The sequence below is a fragment of the Nothobranchius furzeri genome, chromosome 12 (assembly GCF_043380555.1).
Source record: "Nothobranchius furzeri strain GRZ-AD chromosome 12, NfurGRZ-RIMD1, whole genome shotgun sequence".
Lineage (NCBI taxonomy): Eukaryota > Metazoa > Chordata > Actinopteri > Cyprinodontiformes > Nothobranchiidae > Nothobranchius > Nothobranchius furzeri.
In genome coordinates, this window is record NC_091752.1 from 69,614,297 (window position 1) to 69,633,412 (window position 19,116).

Genomic DNA, 19,116 nt, shown 5'->3' on the forward strand with positions numbered 1-19,116 from the left:
TCCATGCTGTCGTTCTTTTTAAAACACAGAAACAGTTGCGTTACCTGTTTTTTTAGAAAATAACTCGGTGCTGTTTTTTTTTTCTTTATAATTTACATCAATGACTTTTGAGTATTCAAACTGGCATTTCAGGGGTTAAAAGCCTCAAAATGATTGAATTTTTTTATGTTTGAGCAGGGCTGAAGTTGTTCAACAGATCTATGAAAAGAAAGTAAAAAAAAACATGAATGTATACATTTTTTATAGCCACTTTTACAAGCGGACGTTTTTGTCCTCTAATGACTCTTGTATGAAAATCAAAGTGAAGCCTGAGGGTTAAGGCTCATATGATTTATAGAGGCTCAAAGTTCAGTTTCCAGTTGTAAATGCATTTCATTCTACTGTCAGTTTAAAGAAATAATACAACTGTTATATGTGTGAAAACACAGTTACAGCTGTCTATCATTCACATAATATGTTTCTGTGTTTCCTACAGATTTTCAACAGGTGGTTCTGGTTAAATAAGAAGCTTCAGAAGAACAGAGTGCTTGTGTCAACCACCAGCACCTAGATTTTCTCCACAAAAAGGAGGAACAGGAGAAACTCTGGTCTAGTATGGAGGGAGAGCATCTCCATTTGAATAAGGAGACTGATGCTGCCAGGTTTCAATCCTTTAGCCAAAAAACACATTTAAACAAACACACGAGAGTCCAGACAAAGCAGAAACATTTTGCCTGTGAGCACTGTGGACAAAGGTTTCACCAAAAGACTAATTTAACCACACACATGAGCGTCCACACAGGAGAGAAGCCTTTTCCTTGTGAGCTCTGTGGAACGAGATTTAGCCGAAAGACACATTTAACAAGTCACATGAAAGTCCACGCAGGAGATAAGCCCTTTCCTTGTGAGCTCTGTGGAACGAGATTTAGCCAAAAGACACATTTAAACAGTCACATGAAAGTCCACGCAGGAGATAAGCCCTTTCCTTGTGAGCTCTGTGGAACGAGATTTAGCCAAAAGACAACATTAAACACACACATGAGAGTCCACACTGGAGAGAAGCCCTTTCCTTGTGAGCTCTGTGGACAAAGATTTAGTCAAAAGGGAAGTTTAAACAAACACATGAGAGTCCACACAGGACAGAAGCCTTTTGCTTGTGAGCTCTGTGGTAATAGATTTAGTGAAAAGGGAAGTTTAAACAAACACACGAGCGTTCACACAGGAGAGAAGCCCTTTCCTTGTGAGCTCTGTGGAAAGAGATTTAGCCGAAAGACACATTTAAACAGTCACATGAGAGTCCACGCAGGAGATAAGCCCTTTCCTTGTGAGCTCTGTGGAACGCGATTTAGCCAAAAGTCTAATTTAAACAGTCACATGAGAGTCCACACAGGAGATAAGCCCTTTCCTTGTGAGCTCTGTGGAACGAGATTTAGCCAAAAGACACATTTAAATACACACATGAGAGTCCACACTGGAGAGAAGCCTTTCGCTTGTGAGCTCTGTGGTAATAGATTTAGTAAAAAGGGAACTTTAAACACACACATGAGAGTCCACACTGGAGAGAAGCCTTTCGCCTGTGAGCTCTGTGGAAATAGATTTAGTGAAAAGGGAAGTTTAAACACACACATGAAAGTCCACACAGGAGATAAGCCCTTTCCTTGTGAGCTTTGTGGAAAGAAATTTAGCTTAAAGACACATTTAAACAGTCACATGAGAGTCCACACAGGAGATAAGCCCTTTCCGTGTGAGCTCTGTGGAACGCGATTTAGCCAAAAGACTAATTTAAACAGTCACATGAGAGTCCACACAGGAGATAAGCCCTTTCCTTGTGAGCTATGTGGAACGAGATTTAGCCAAAAGACACATTTAAACACACACATGAGAGTCCACACTGGAGAGAAGCCTTTCGCCTGTGAGCTCTGTGGTAATAGATTTAGTGAAAAGGGAAGATTAAACACACACATGAAAGTCCACACAGGAGAGAAGCCCTTTCCTTGTGAGCTTTGTGGAAAGAAATTTAGCTTAAAGACACATTTAAACAGACACATGAGAGTCCACACTGGACAGAAGCCTTTTGCTTGTGAGCTCTGTGTAAAAAGATTTAGCCGAAAGACACATTTAAACAGTCACATGAGAGTCCACACTGGCTTTTCGCCTGTGAGTTCGGTGGAAAAGATTTACCCAAAAGATCAGTTTAAACGGTCACAAAAGAGTCCATAAAGGACAGAAGCCTTTTGCTTGTGAGCTCTGTGGACGAAGATTTAGCTGAAAGAAATCTTTAAACAATCATCTAAGCATCCACTAGGGCTGAATGATCTATTGCAGGGGTCTCCAACATTTTTTGGCCCGTGAGCTACTTTTACACAATGAAGTACAGCAGAGTTACTGCCATATGATTTATTTACATTGATACTTTCCATGTGTGAATGTGCTTATGTTAAACATGCTATACTTACTATATTAACATGCATTGTACTCACAAGTTGATTTCTCTGTATTTCATTACATCAGTATATATACTTTAAAAGTATAAGTAAACTAGTGACATTCTGAAAACCAAATTAAACAAAACATATTTAGTTTTTTAAACTAATCGGATACTTTCAGATAATGAATAACAAATCTACTTCATGTGAATGATTTGGTAATTTTTTTAGAAGGTTAGTAACATAACTTTTTAAGCGCACAGGAACAGCTAACCTGTAAAACTGATGATATGTTAAATAAAATACAAGCTAAATGTGATAAAAACACAAAAGTCTAAATAGTTTGAATTGAAGTAAAAAATGTAAAATCAGAAATAAGACTTGTTCCTGCTCTCCTGATGTACTGAATAATTTTTATGAGTTTTTTTTTTTTGGGTCATGAAAGTTAAGTTTTGCTGCATTTATTGCTGACAATATGACGGTTGGAGGTTTATCCTTTTTTCCGCATCTTGTAGGTTTTTTTCTCCGCACGTCTAAATAAAGTAAAATTGTCTAGTGAAGAGTGGAGACAACCCATAGAAGCACTGATTTGATCTCATTTCAGCGAAAAATAGAACAGATTAGATGCACCTAATAAATAAAATTATAACAAACTCAGGAATCTGTTTCTTTGCTTCACTGTTCTGGTGCTGAGAACATCACTAATGCGGATCAAAGGAGATACACAGATGAATGCACCACTTATTTATTATTTGGAGACTACATTTACTGCAGCTGGCAGAGGCAGAGATTTTTTCTATTGATACACGGAATTTACAGAATCATTTTAAATGTTAATAGGGGAAGACTGCAGGAGGGAGCGGTAAAATACAGGGGGTCCCCAGCAAAAACAAGAAACTTTACGAGTCTGATGAAACCCGCTGGTTTTCCATCAGGCAGTCACGGGGCAGCTCCAACGACCCAGTGGCTGTGCTAGGTCAATGTTATCGAGCTCAGTCCGGCTCGGCAGAGGGTGAACGAGCTGAGGCGACGTCGTGCTCTGCTTGAAGAGGTGTTATTTTCCCGCTTCAGAAGAAGCGTTCAACATGTTTTTACGCTTCCTCCGAGACATGTCAAGTTGTTAGCGCCACGCGCTAACACGCCAATAGTGCAGCGTAGCCTGCTGGAGGTTTTAAGGGTTCAGATGAAACACCCGACCTCTCAGGCTGCTCACACATCGATCTTAAGTTGTCGCTGTTGCGCTCACGCTGTAATACAGTATTAGATGCGGTTAAAGTCAGACATGGAAAAAATAAAGAAATTTTACATGAATAAGTGATGCTTATCCTGGTGGGGAGAGGAAACCCTGTCAAGATCGTCAACGCTCATTTATCTTAATGCTATTGAAACATGTAAACCAAAAAGCATTATATCCACTGCTACCTTTATGCTGTAACTTCACCCTGCCCTGCCTGCTCCTCCTTGCTGCCTGCCGGCTGTGATCACAAGCGACAACATAGTAGTTCCCGCTGCTTCCTCGGGAAACAGCTAAAAAAAAAAAATCAAAACTTGGGATCTTGTAGGTGTGGCGGTGGGATTTCAGCCGTGGCGGGTCGCCACGGCTACGCCTATGTAAGGGAAACCCTGGTGTAGTTACTGTGTAAAGCAGTATATACTGGGAATGATTAATAAAGATAAAAACTAGAATTGAACCTGAGTTACATGGTAATAACAATTTAAGAACTCAGAAACAATTCACTAACTTACTAAGTAATTACCATGGAAGTACTAAGTAGTTAGAGGACTGTAAAAGAAAGCACTACCAATAATTTTACTTAATATGCTTTTATTTTTGTGTGCTATGTTCTGTGTCAATATTCTTTGATTTTATTTTACACAACATGATGTGACATTTTAACTATTTCATTTCACTTGTGATTGTTTTAACTATGTGAAGCACATTGGGCTACCGTTTTGTGTATGAAATGGGCTATATAATAAACTTGACTTGAGAGAGAGTTCACAATCATGTTTTGTTACTAAATGAGACACTCAGCTGAAACTGGGGGAAATATATGATGAATCTAAAACACAGGAGATGTCCAGAGTTTTTAAAGCCTGTGTTCATCATGTTGTGGGGACGACAATGAGGCTACACTCACACCCAGTTCTTGGTACCACAGACGTATATATTGACTTGGGACTGTTTGTATGTAAATATTGTTGACTGCTTGGCCGCTTGATCAGAACCAGAGACGTATGTGTAACAGACCGTCTGGGTGTTCAAGGGGCCGTATGTGGAGGGCCACACAGAGGCTACGCTCACACCCAGTTCTTTGGACTGTTTGTATGTAGATGTAGCAGGACTGGTTGGTGTCTCAACCAGTTGATCGCCCAGCCTATCACACATATTAATCAAACCAGCCCACCATTAAAACATATTACAGATAACAACTCTACTGCTTGTACTATAAGATTAATGCACACAATTAAATTTAAGACATTTAACTGCATGTGTGCAGGTGTGTGTTTGCACTGAATGTGTTTGTACACATGGTTCACACGTGTGTAGGGTTAATCTACATACTAGAACTAACACTGTTGCTATCAGCTTTGTTAGATTCTGAGAAAGACAAACAAGTTAACATATGAAGCTTCTATCATATATAAACATCTAGGATATTAATATAATCGATCAGGGCCGGCTTTGCCTACAGGCGACACAGGCAGCCGCCTGGGGCGTCATCTGATGGATAGGGCGCAAAAAAAAAAAAGTATTAATTTTATGTTTGCAATATGAAATGCACTCTCTACATACTCAAAATTCCCCTTTGAAATGACATGAAATTAAAACATCAATATTTAAATTCTAATGATCTGGCTGCATTTCGAGCTCCCGCTTGAGCCACCGCTCCGATGCATTTGACCGTTAAGGGTGCCGTAGATCACGTGTGTGGGTGGCACTGTGGAAAAGGACATCCTGTTGTGGTCGCGTTTAAACTTTAAATATTTTACGATGAAAAGAACACCTAAGCTATTGGGATCAGCATTCCGAAAGCGAAGGAAGGAGGAAGAAAAAAAACGGGTCCAAAGCAGAGGTACCGTAAATCCTCTAATACAGCCCCGGGCCTGTATTTGACTCAAGCTCATCAAGCTCCAGGCCTTTATTGGAAGGAGGGCCAGTATTAGAGGCAGGCCTCTATTTCTATTTGAGCAAAATGAACTAATGGTTCGCTGGAGTTTTTGACAATTAAAATTGCGCTCACATTTTCAAAGTGAAACACATTTCTTTTAACAACGGTAGTTTCTGCTTCAGCCCTCTCCCCCCTCCCCCTGCGCAGCGGCCGCAAACTCACTGATGCGCCTGCAGCCTCTCGGAGTTCCTGCTGCTTTAAACATTAAACTAATTATTTCATTTTCTGTTCCTCACTTCTGATTACCTTCAATGGTGTCTGTTTGTTGCAACCAGCAGGTACAAAAACTAACTTGTTTTTATTTGACTATTTTTCTGTCCTGTCTGTTTATTATCTTCCTGCATCTCCTCTCAATCCTAAAGAGAAACTGCTACCTGGGTTCATATATATTCACCTTATGAGTTACCTTTGAACTGCAGTTCTAAAAGATCTACCGACCGCAAAAACAGCGGAGTGCTCGCTGCTTGCCGGCCGCATCAGTGATCGTTGCGTCACCGGATGACAAGGTGATGCGCCCCGCTCCACAGCAAAACGCATAAGGCACAAATAAAAGACAGAAAACATCAAAGGAAATTAACCGACATGAACGATCGCATGTTAAAAAATTTTTTGAGGTGGCGCCACCTGATTGTTACTGTGGCCGTGCTCAGGAGGCAGATCTACCGACCGCAAAAACAGCGGAATTCTCCCTGCTTGGCGGCCGCATCAGTGATCGGTGCATCGGAGGACAAGGTGATGTGTCCTGCTCCACAGCAGCGAAACACATCAGGCGCAAATAAAAGACAGAAAACATTAAAGGAAATGAACCGACATGAACGATCGCTTGTCAGTACCGACGCTCTGGCACAGCCTCCTCTTCGTCTCCACATGGTTAAAGTTACCCTCGCGGTTTATCGCTGGCAAATCAAAAGTGAGAAGATGACACAACCGCCCCCCGTACTTGCTTGTTTCCACATTCCACCCGGCCACAAGAGACCGGCCTTTATTCACCTCCGCCGACTCCAACACCGGCCAAAATTGGAGACCCTGCCTTTAATTGAATACCGGCCTGTATTAGAGGATTTACGGTATGTAGACTTTATAAGTTTGGCAAAATAACTTTTTGCGTTAGCATTGTAGCTAACTGCCTCTCCTGCCATGCACGGTCCACGGACGGACCCTCGCTAGCTGTTTACATACATAATACAGTATCTGTAACTTTAACCCATTAATTTTACTTTTGAATCGTCGTGTCCAGATGCAGTGAGACAATGTTGAGTCTCACTGTGATGATGAAGAATGTAAGATTTTTTTACTGGTTTTTGGAGCTCGATTGCAGCCTTTTTATGAACTTAGTTTCAAGTTTTAAGTACGCATACAATATGAATTTAATATTTGTATATCAGAAGAACGTTAGGTGTGTGTAGCAAATTTCAACTTTGTCCGACACATCGGGCGGGCGGCACCGCCGTGGCGGGGGCTCCCCCGCTGCCGCCGGGCCTGGCGGGGAGTGAGAACTGCCTAAACACAGCATGACATCTTATACCGTCTCTTTCTTGTTTACACTGCAGCGTCTATCCAGGCATCACGCAGCAGCAAAACATTTACTGAGCTACAATCTCAGCATCTAGAACCAGGTGAGTAAGTTACTTGTGTAACGTGAGGAAATATGGTTTTCTATCACAAAGGTGGTGCTGGACGCAGCTAGGTCAAAGCTGGGTCATTGAGAACTTTCGCCCACAGATTAAGTCCTGAACGCCAGCGAGTCTGGGAGGAAACCATAACATCAACCACCTGCAGTCTACCAGAAGATGTGTTTACATGAGTTGTACCCAGACCAAGTCAAAACATAAAGTTTAAACTTCTTTTTCTTGATTTTAATGTTAAAAATAACCATTATCATTTTGCTCATTATAAATGTATTTAATCAAATGAATGGTTCTTATGCTTTGGGGTAATTATAATGGATTAATGAATCCACACTTAAGTAGATAATGTTGAATGTTTGGTACTGACCTTCACACTCAAGCACACAAACATTCACACACACCCACACACACCTTCCCACAGTAAAATCCAGACACATTTGATGACGCACATGTTTTTGCTTTGAGAAGGGAGGTTTTTGGTAAGTTTCAGTCTTTTGTAGTTCAGTTCGTGTTGGGCCACGAGAGAGAGAGGACTTGTGAACAACCGCTAACGGGGAACGGAGCCCATGGGCTCAATCCCCCCCCCCCTCCCCCTCCTCTCACGCTGTTTCTGCCACGCCAGGCAGAATAGCTGAATCGCAACTTCTAACGCAGACTCATTACTGAGTCTTTTGATTTCTGAGTGAATTAACTTAAGAAAGCGCGTCGACAAAACGCTTTACCATCAACGTGTACCGAGGGGCAACTCTGGACCGGGTCCGCTCAACACCTACGTCTCCTGTCAGCGTCGGTGTCATCCGGATGAACCACAACATCCTCCACGGCCCGGATCCGAAAGAGGGTCCACAAGAATTCGGTGAGACAGAACACGGTGTTTAGCGTTTGATGCATCTTTTCCAACTAAAAGCCTAAGTTTATTCAAACCATCACTTTTCACTCAGACACCTGTTTCTTCCTGAAGCAAAATCAGATGCACTCACGCACCCATCCCTGCTCATATCACTCTCACCATCACAACATTCTCAATCTTCATAAATTCATCAGAAGGTCTATTTGAGCCAGAACAGCATATCAACTGTTAAAGAGATTGTCCCACAAAGTTACTAATGTTGATTGTATTTCCTGTTTGTCAATTTCAAAATCATTAGTTTAATTTGAAGAATTAAAACTTTTAAACGTCAAACTGGTTTCCTCATTGAACTGAAACACAGACACTCAGATATTATCGGCAGTTTATGGATGAAAACAACCTTTGAGTCTTCTGAACAATATAAAATTTGGTGATTGATTTATTAAAATTAATATTCTTAATTAATACGTAGCATGGTTCCTCTTTCATAAAAGAGCATAAAATCATAACGCTACACTTGTTAGGCTATTTGTAATCAGCTGTAGAAACGGACTTTTTCAAATTAAACAGTTTATCACATATGCAAAATTAATTTATTTAAATCAACACCAGACACTTGTTTTTGGCACAGTCGGTGCAGCATTGATTTAGCATTGAGAATATTAAACAATCTGAACATGCACATCTGAAATTGTCTCCTTAAGATGTAATTGTCAATTAGGCTGTAAAGTTGTAAAAAAAAAAATAAAATAAAAAAGATGGATGTTAGTTTTTGTGATATAGTGAGTCATCTTCAAGGCATAAACGTTTATGCCCTGAAGATGGTCGTACCAAAACGCGTCAGCGTTTCCTTGTTTAATAAATGAAATCCTCAGAGTGCCTCAGATCACCGGTTCTTCTTCCTCACATTCTACGATTTATTTGATGCTGAAGAGCACCTGAGAGTGAGACATACGTTTTTTCAAATATTCCCCACTTCCACCTGTTTTTGATAATTTTATTCATGTTTTCATAGAACAGATTAAAAAAGAAAAATAAAAAAAAGTCCAGTAACATTAAAAATAATGAAAAGCATCACTGCACATGACTGAGGAATATTGATGTGAAAGTGGCACTGTTCTTAAGTAATTCATGCATAAGAGGTTTAAGTTGCTTTGTGTGTGTGTGTGTGTGTGTGTGTGTGTGTTTGTGTTTGTGTGTGTGTGTTTGTGTGTGTGTGTTTGTGTGTGTGTGTGTGTGTGTGTGTGTGTGTGTGTGTGTGTGTGTGTGTGTGTGTGTGTGTGTGTGTGTGTGTGTGTGTGTGTGTGTGTGTGTGTGTGTGTGTGTGTGTGTGTTTATTTTCTCACAGAAGAAGAACCCAACACCAGCAGACTCAGTGCTCCAATCCAACAGCCTGAAGAGACACCATCATCAGCTTCAACAGATGTGTGTGAACATGTATGAGCTGCTGGCCCCATGGATCCTGCTGACTGGCCACAGCAGTTGAACAAAATGGAAAGTAGAACTTTCTTTATGATGACACTTTGATATTTGAGTTTTCTCTTTGATTGCACAGTTTAATGCTACTTTTGATTCCCCCCCCCCCCCCCCCCCAAATGACATTTGCACAACATTTTGAGTTGTTGGTTATTGTAATATTCCCAGGTTACTGTTTCAAGCTTACATTTATTCTTCAGGCTGTTGACTTTAAAGAGTTGCTGTGTGAATATTTAAAATAAAAAAATTAGTAACTAAGGAATAACTGTGGAGTTGCTTTTTCCAATGTGTGGTGGGTGGACTTGGGTTTGGGGGGGGGGGGGGGGGGGCAGATGGGCACTCTCGCCTTGGGCACCAAATTACCCAGAGCCGGCCCTGTAATCGATAGAAGTTCATACACCAACGAGCTTGGTTTATATTTAATCTATGGATTTATATTTAATTTAAGATGTTTAAATTAATAGCAAAAGTTTATTTATTAAACAGAAGACTTAATAAGGTTCTTTGCTGAATCAATAACTGAAAATGCACACCATTCTGTGTTTCATTCAAAGAAGAGTCAGGTTTAATAATTTAAGAATTTATTACTAACAATTTCAAATCTGACAACTTAAAATTGACAATTTATGAATAACAATTTATAAATGACAAATTTGAATAACAATTTTGATATTAAAACTTGTTAAGCAACCCCTGTGTCTGGATGGAAAACTAAGTGGAATGATGAGGTTTGGATGCGTGAATGAAATCTCAGAAGCTTTCTTTCAGAGGGAGAACGCGTTCTGGGTGAAACGTTGGTTTTGCAGCTAACTGATGGTTTCTTAGAGAGAACATCGGACGCAATCTGTGTTCTACCTCACCGTTCAGACGACCCTCTGTGTGGATCTGGAGGTCTGGAGGATGTTGTCAGCCTCGGGGGTACTCAGGTCCGGCAGATGACCAAGGGTACCGACTTTCTCTGGTCCTAGAGTTGCCGTGAGGTGCACAGGTAGATGTGGCTTTGCATCCGGGCAGATTCTTAAGGAATCTCGTAGTGTCAGCTGGTTATAGGTGCGTTTATTCAGAGCTATTCTATCGGCGTGACAGAACGCTTAGTGAGGAGTCAGGTGGCCGACCCTTCTCCTCTGGGATACTCTCGTTGCCACGAAGAAGTATCAGCTTGGTTCAAGAACTGAACTTAAGCTGTGGAGCTTTGGTTTTAACAAAACCTCAGAACACGCCCTCTCAGAGACAGGAAGCATGACTATGGAAGACATGTGAGGCAGTTACCTTGAAGTGAGTCCTGCATGAGGTGTAAACACGTGCAAAAGACCTTCTGGTTACTGAACACACATTACTGATTATCATAAATAATAATTATTATTAACCAAAGAATAATAAGTCATTTCATTAGTTAAAAATACATTTATAATGAACCATGATGATCATTTATGATGATTATAGTAAACCTTATAATAAAAGAGTTTATTAAATTATTTGATTAGAGTTGAAGGTCCTTCATCTCGTGATGGAACAGCAAACAGATAAACAGTCAGATTGAAGACGGTGTTATTGTAGACTATTCGGCTCCTGGTGGTTTAATCTGTGGATGGAAGTTACAGCTCGACCCAGCTGTGACCCAGCTGGAAAGTGTGAACTTTGCCCCACAAAATGAGGCCATTCATGATGCTACACGTGCGACCATCAAGAACAAAGTAGAAATTCAGTGAAAGAAAGCAAATTGACTACATATTAATTTGGTACAAGTGTGAACCTAGAGCCCCACGACTGTTATTATTTTAGGTACGGAGAGTGATCACGTTAGATCAAACAATGGGCTGAGACAATGTCTTCCTCCAAACTTGAGTTTATTTACACACAATGCATAAAACAAGTTCTTCTGTTACAACCTCAACCAGGTCTGGGATCCTGGGAGGGCTAACACAGGTACGTGAGTGTCTGTCTGTCTATCTATCTATCTATCTATCTATTATCTATCTATCTATCTATCTATCTATCTATCTATCTATCTATCTATCTATCTATCTATCTATTATCTATCTATCTATCTATCTATCTATCTATCTATCTATGGTTAATAATCAGTATGCTTTGTGAAAATAAGGTTTGATCACACATGTATTTATATGCTTATAATGAATCACCTGTATGTTAATCCCCATATTAATCATTTCAATGTTCGGGTGTTACTCACGTCCCTTTGAACTGAACGATGCATATACCAAATGGATGACTCACTTGTGACTGGTACGTTCTAGCACTGAGTTAGACCTATATCTGATTTATGCAGGCTGATACTGCTAGAAGTTTCAGCTTGTGCTGAAGGAGATTCTCAACAGGCGAAGGCCAGGTGCAGACTAGACCATCTAAAAGCTGTTCAACGGGAAAAAGCCAGGGCGTAGGTCATCACAGCCTTAGCAAAGGAAGATAGGGTAGGAAGCAGATGGGGCAATGTGTCTCCCATCTTATCTGGAGGAGAGAGTGAAAGCAGAGAGGGGTGTCAGTTACCATGGCAACAGGTGATGGCCTTCAATAAAGTTAGGGAGGGGTCAGCGTGAAACTTTGCAGCATGAGAGGAAGAATCAAAAGGTGTACATCTTGTAAAATATTCAGATTTGTCACAGGGACTGGGGCGGCAGAATCTCTTCTAATGCATGTGGAAAATAAAGTGTGATGATTGCAACATAAGGCAACTTGTGGCTTACTTCTTGTCCCACGCCCTGGTTGTAACTGCCTTCTATAATTTTGTACATAACTGTAACAGAAATGTTGTGACTGTATCTTTTGCTGCCTCTTGGCCAGGGCTCCCTCAAAACTGAGAACTTTAATCTCAATAGAACCTTCCAGGTTAAATAAAGAATATAAAAATAAGTAAATAAAATGTATTTAGATAATGAAACGTCAAAAAGGAAAATTATTTTACTTGTTTGTCAGTGCATTTGACGAAACAACTTAAAATGTTATTTATTTAACCAGATGAGTCGATAGAGAACTCATTCTCATTTACAACAACGATCTGGCCAAGAGGCAGCAGCAACAGACACATAATTAGCTTTACATCAAAGAAAAACAAATGAGATAAAAACAAACTAGATTAAAATAAAGTAAATTACAAAATTATTATAACAGGTGTAAAACTAACTTGTCTTTACTTTAAGTAATTGTTTGAGGAAGATATCACATGTTATGTGTGTTTTATTAGTCCCATTCTGGACACACAGGTGTGTTTTATTCTGCTCCAGCAGGTGGCGCTAGTGCACCTTTACGCTGGTCACCGACCACCTGAAGAAGCAGAAACCGGAAGCTGCTAGCAGAGCTAGCTTGTTGTTCTGGTGTGTGAGGAGAACATTTGAGGCTCTGCAGTAAAAATGTCTTCACTTCAGTCTCTGGGAGAGTTGATCAGCTAAAGCGACTAACTGCTGCTGCTGCAGAAATCTTCTCACCAGGCTGTGGAAACTTTCTTCTCCTCCTCAACAACTTGGTGGAGTTCTTTCCAGAACCAGAGAAGATATTCTGCGGTCTTCGTGACAATCGGAGCTCCAGAATCAGGTTGTGGGTGAGAAAAGCTTTTCTCTAGACTTCCTGCCCTCTGGATCTGCTGCTGTTCCTTTGGCCTCTCTGAGAAACGCGCTCGTTTTGCTGCTTTCATCAGATTGAAGAGGTTCCCTCTATCAGACTCGCTCATCTGAGTTGGTCATGATGCAGGATCGCTGCTCGCTCTCTCATCCATCCTGCTCACACTCTCCGACGGAAAAGCCCCGAATCTGAATGTGACTCCGGAGGAAAAAGCGGTTAGCTCTACTCCGTGAACTCTGGTGAGCAAAGGTCCTCTTTTCCAGACTGGATCTGTCCTCAGCTGATCAGAACCAAAGCGTTGGATCTTTAATCTCCTGCGTTGTTCTGAAGCAGCATCTTAATCAGCTCTCCTGCTTTGTTTCTATTGCAGCTGTTAGCTAAACACGGCTAAAGAAAACCTGCTACCACTTCAGGATCATCCATCAGCTGGGACTGATTCATCGTGTGTTCTTCACCACCTGGACCTGGACAGCATGGACACAGGTACTGGTGGATGAATGAATGAATATATGGTCAGTCTATGGTGGGACATTACAGTGAAATGATGAGAATGAGGTTCAATCTTTAAAATAATGATCTGTATATGTTTAGCACTACTGGGGTTCTAAAACCCCCCAAAGCGTTTTACATCACAACCAGTCATTCACTCATTCACACACTGTTGTAGAACCTTGTAGTTTTAGAGTGATTAGATCTCTCTAATGAATGATTTTTGAAGCCAAGTATAGTTAAAGTCCCAAAGTCATCGTCACACACTGGTGAAGTTACGTCCTGCATTCGACCCGTCCCCATGGGGAGCGGTGAGATGAAGCTGTGGGAACTATTTGGTCTTCTGTCGGGTTTCAGTCACTACGAGAATCAGTCAGAGACAGGAGAGGTTTTCATCGTGTTCACAACCTACCTTTGTTGTAGCGTCAGTCACGCATCATCATTTGACCAATCACAGTTGGGGAGACAGCCTGCTGCAGACACGACGGCAGCGGCGCTGACAGCACGTATGACTGCTGTTGCTTCAGCACGTCGCTGTGGTTTAGAGCTTAAAGGCCCAGTGTGTAAAAACATTCGACTCTTCAGCGCCACGCAGTTCAGAGTAAGTATTGCAGCTCCGGTAGCCCACACTAGGGTTGGGCTGTTTTTCCATTCGCCCATCATTAGTCCAGTAAATGACGATGGGCCGTGGTGTGTGTGTGTGACTGATTACGGTATGATTCACTGACTGATTTGCGAACACAGAAGAAGTCTAAACATGGATGTTTTTATGGATGTGCAGCACAAATTAGATTTTTCTTTTTGTTTAACTCACTCACTGCCAGCCGTTTCCTGATCAGAAAAGCTCTTCGCTGCCAGCGTTTTTCAGCGTTTTTACTGTTTTTTTAAGAGTCACAGAACGTTGCTCTATGATGATGTCAACGCCAAAACTACCAAAACAAAGAGTAGACTCACCTCTTTAGAGCTGAAACAACTAATCGATTTAATCAATTATAATCGATTATTAAAATAGTTAACTTTTTTAATCATCGATTAGTTGTTTAATAATCACATTTTACCGCATAAAGTCTATTTTTTACCACAATCTGACATCGGTTACAATCTGTTAAATTTGCCGCCAGTGTGTGGCAGTAATGAGCCACTGATCTACCAGTGGAGCCGTAGAAGAAGAAACGAGCCAATAAGTGCCCTCGGTTTTCGTGACGTAACACGTTACTGACGCTCATCTTGCTGTGAGGGATGGCAGAACAAGAAGAAATACGGAAGAAAATAGAAGCGACAAAACAAGAGAAACCCCGGACAAAAACCTCACGAGTATGGGAGCACTTCACTCTAGATGCCTTGAAAAGACGGGTGACCTGCAAAATATGCAAAAACCATCTAGCATGGCACGGAAGCACGACGTCCCTAAGTGAACATTTGAGAAGAAAACATGTGGGGGCTGATGCAGCAGAGGAAGAGCCAGCCCGGTAAGTAACAGAAAATAAACTAAATATAGTGGTCCATCACTACATGCAGATCAAATTTGTGAGCTGAGTTCGTTATAGTGAATGTTAAACATGTTTTTTTGCCGCGTCAGTCTACGGTGTTCTACTTCTGATTGACTAGATGCAATCGTGAATCTCCGTGTTGTGAATCATGCGCTTGCCAAATTTAGCACGTCTGTTTATAAAAATGTTCTCGTTAAGAGAAAAATGGCACAAACCCATAACTATGTTCCTCATTCAAAAAAGGACAACTCCGTGGAGAAAAATATACAGACGAGCTGTGTCCAGGTGAATATTACGCGGCATAGTTGTGCGCTTTCAATTTTTGAATACAGGAGAAATTCAGAAAAAGTCATTTTTTTACTATTAAAAGGCTGTTTTACTATCCAACGCTGTAAAACGCCTCACAACGCATTTTTATCAAAATAAAGGATCACTGTATATTGTTAATGAATTCAAATAATATAATATTGATTTAGTGTTGTAGTGTGTGTGCTGCTTTATATTATATGTGTACTTATGTCAGTTAATGTGTGTTTCTTATGCAGAAAAAAACAAGCAACGATGGACAACTACATGGGGACCAAGACACTCACCCCCCAGCAATGCTTACCACTTACAAACTCTATTCTAGATTCTACATAATTTTTTATGGAATTTACCTCTTATATTTTGATGCCAAAAAATTATTCTGGACTGATATTTTACACTGTTTAGCTCATTTTACACAGCTGACTGTTCATGTGCAATAAAATCGATTGCAGTCAACTACACAATTCTCCTGTTTTTCTTTTTCTTAACTGAAATGTATTCATCACTTGTATAGGTTAAATAGCTAAACAATAACAAACCGATTAATCGATTAATTGAAAAAATAATCGACAGATTAAACGGTTATGAAAATAATCGTCAGTTTCAGCCCTACACCTCTTACAGGAAGAATCCGCGCGTTTCGAACGTTATCCATTCTGTCATAAGCCGTTGTTGAATTGTGATCGGCAGAAGCTTCTCCGGCTCTCGCCTCACTTTTTTTTTTACAGCAGTGTAACGTGAGGAAATATGGGTTTCTATCACAAAGGTGGTGCTGGACGCAGCTAGGTCAAAGCTGGGTCATTGAGAACTTTCACCCACAGATTAAGTCCTGAACGCCAGCGAGTCTGGGAGGAAACCATACCATCAACCACCTGCAGTCTACCAGAAGATGTGTTTACATGAGTTGTACCCAGACCAAGTCAAAACATAAAGTTTAAACTTCTTTTTCTTGATTTTAATGTTAAAAATAACCATTATCATTTTGCTCATTTTAAATGTATTTAATCAAATGAATGGTTCTTATGCTTTGGGGTAATTATAATGGATTAATGAATCCACACTTAAGTAGAGAATGTTGAATGTTTGGTACTGACCTTCACACTCAAGCACACAAACATTCACACACACCCACACACACCTTCCCACAGTAAAATCCAGACACATTTGATGACGCACATGTTTTTGCTTTGAGAAGAGAGGTTTTTGGTAAGTTTCAGTCTTTTGGGTCAGTTCGTGTTGGGCCACGAGAGAGAGAGGACTTGTGAACAACCGCTAACGGGGAACGGAGCCCATGGGCTCAATCCCCCCCCCTCCTCTCACGCTGTTTCTGCCACGCCAGGCAGAATAGCTGAATCGCAACTTCTAACGCAGACTCATTACTGAGTCTTTTGATTTCTGAGTGAATTAACTTAAGAAAGCGCGTCGACAAAACGCTTTACCATCAACGTGTACCGAGGGGCAACTCTGGACCGGGTCCGCTCAACACCTACGTCTCCTGTCAGCGTCTGTGTCATCCGGATGAACCACAACATCCTCCACGGCCCGGATCCGAAAGAGGGTCCACAAGAATTCGGTGAGACAGAACACGGTGTTTAGCGTTTGATGCATCTTTTCCAACTAAAAGCCTAAGTTTATTCAAACCATCACTTTTCACTCAGACACCTGTTTCTTCCTGAAGCAAAATCAGATGCACTCACGCACCCATCCCAGCTCATATCGCTCTCACCATCACAACATTCTCAATCTTCATAAATTCATCAGAAGGTCTATTTGAGCCAGAACAGCATATCAACTGTTAAAGAGATTGTCCCACAAAGTTACTAATGTTGATTGTATTTCCTGTTTGTCAATTTCAAAATCATTAGTTTAATTTGAAGAATTAAAACTTTTAAACGTCAAACTGGTTTCCTCATTGAACTGAAACACAGACACTCAGATATTATCGGCAGTTTATGGATGAAAACAACCTTTGAGTCTTCTGAACAATATAAAATTTGGTGATTGATTTATTAAAATTAATATTCCGAATTAATACGTAGCATGGTTCCTCTTTCATAAAAGAGCATAAAATCATAACGCTACAGCAGCGTCCCAAAACGATCTCCTAACACACACGTGTCAGACACCATGTGGCCCGTGGAGCATTTTTATGTGGCCCGCAAGATAATTATCAAAAATATATTAAAACTGACCCGCTGGCCGATTTTACCGCAAAGACTACAACTCCCATGATGCTTTGCGGTGTTAGCGTAGAGCCGAAGCGCCCCCTCCTTTGTGTTTTTTCCAGCGTCTGCTGCCGGTGTCTGCAGCTCCGCTGTCTCGGACAAACTAAACACTCCTCTCACTCAGCGCCGAGTTTACTCAGCAATTTTCTGACGTTGAAGCCCAGAAATGGAGATTTTAACCGCTCAGTAATGTGTTCACAACTGAAAGAGAAAGTTTTCCGACTAACTTCCAGACAGAGCTGATATAACTCCAGCGAGCAGCGACACGCTCAAACCAGCATGACTCTGTGGTTGCTGTAGTTGTTATTTTTCCTCCCCGACACACAACGACGTGGTCAAGCTGCTCAGACATGTTCATCAGCACACACCTATGTGAGCACCTGTTGTCATCTAATGTTGTCATTATTATGATGAAGATGAACAAAACAACAGGAGTCTCCTCCTCAGCTCAGATCAACCCCATGATGCAGGGGTTGAATGATTTGTGAGTAGGTGTTGCGCTGACCTTAGAGGTGTGGTTGCCCCTCTCTATTGTTCCTCATCCTTTCCCTACATGCTGACTCCGTTGCGCGTTGCCAGCGCGTGACCGCAGATGGAACCTGCGTGCGCTCCGGCGCGCGCCTCGCCAGGTGAGCAGAATTGAGGCAATTAAGAGCTCGTGCTCGGGGGAAATGAAGTACAGCCAAAATGTCTGCAACAAGCTTTTGCCCAGCGCGCGGCAGACTGAGAGGAGTGCAGAGCGAACACAAATGGGTACACTGTGAGGAGGAAGACTTTGATCTTGACGGGCTGTCGGTAAGCTCTTGGATTCACGTCTTTATATGGACTCTTTATCCGTCTGGGTGTGAATGGAATTTACTGAGAGGAAGTGTGTTAACGTCTGGAGTGCCAGAAATGACTGCAGGAATAATAGTAAATTAAATGAAAGCAAGTTAAGGCAGAAAACAGATGTATTCATGTATTTAATTATTTGTCTGGTAAAATCAGTCTTTTTTCATCCTTGCTTCATTGTGAAATGATTCATCTCTGAATTAGCAGCCAGTACTTGTAAAAGCAGATAGAATAGTACTTGTCTAAAACTAGACGCCCAACTGAAGGTTACTAAAGATGCTGGTGTGTTCTCCTTGCTCTGTATTACCTGTAACAGCATTGAAGTTTATCTGCATGATTTAGTTACATGTTTATTTTTGTTATTTAAAGCTTTTCCACCTGACTGGTTCCTGAACCCGGACTGATCTCAGTACTGGTCAAATAAATTGTTCTGAGTGAAATCCAAAGTCTGCTCTTTCCAAGTGTCGGCACCTCACAGTGGAAGAAAACACTTGACAGTAGGAGGCTTAGAAGTTCTGGTCAGAACCAAACACGCTGATTGTGATGGAAGTTTTTATTGATCCTAAAGTAGAAATCTGTTTTTATCTAAATGAAGTTCATGTTCTTGTTCCTTTTCCCCACATCATGTAGCCGGTATCACTCGTGGTGTAAATATAAAGGTATG

At 41.1% G+C, this 19,116-nt stretch overlaps 1 protein-coding gene across 13 annotated transcripts in view; it reads left to right on the forward strand.

The window, feature by feature from the left end:
• LOC129157332 (zinc finger protein 84-like) overlaps positions 1–19,116 on the forward strand; it is a 56,046-nt gene that overhangs the window by 12,759 nt on the left and 24,171 nt on the right. For 3 of the 13 annotated variants that reach the window (XM_070542884.1, XM_070542891.1, XM_070542892.1), the window contains 3 exons: positions 12,775–13,088; positions 13,185–13,347; positions 13,479–13,591. In XM_070542884.1, coding sequence (XP_070398985.1) covers positions 13,582–13,591 — 10 coding nt within the window. In that variant the 5' untranslated portion in view covers positions 12,775–13,088; positions 13,185–13,347; positions 13,479–13,581. The other 10 variants (XM_070542888.1, XM_070542889.1, XM_070542890.1 and 7 more) reach the window with 7 other exon arrangements.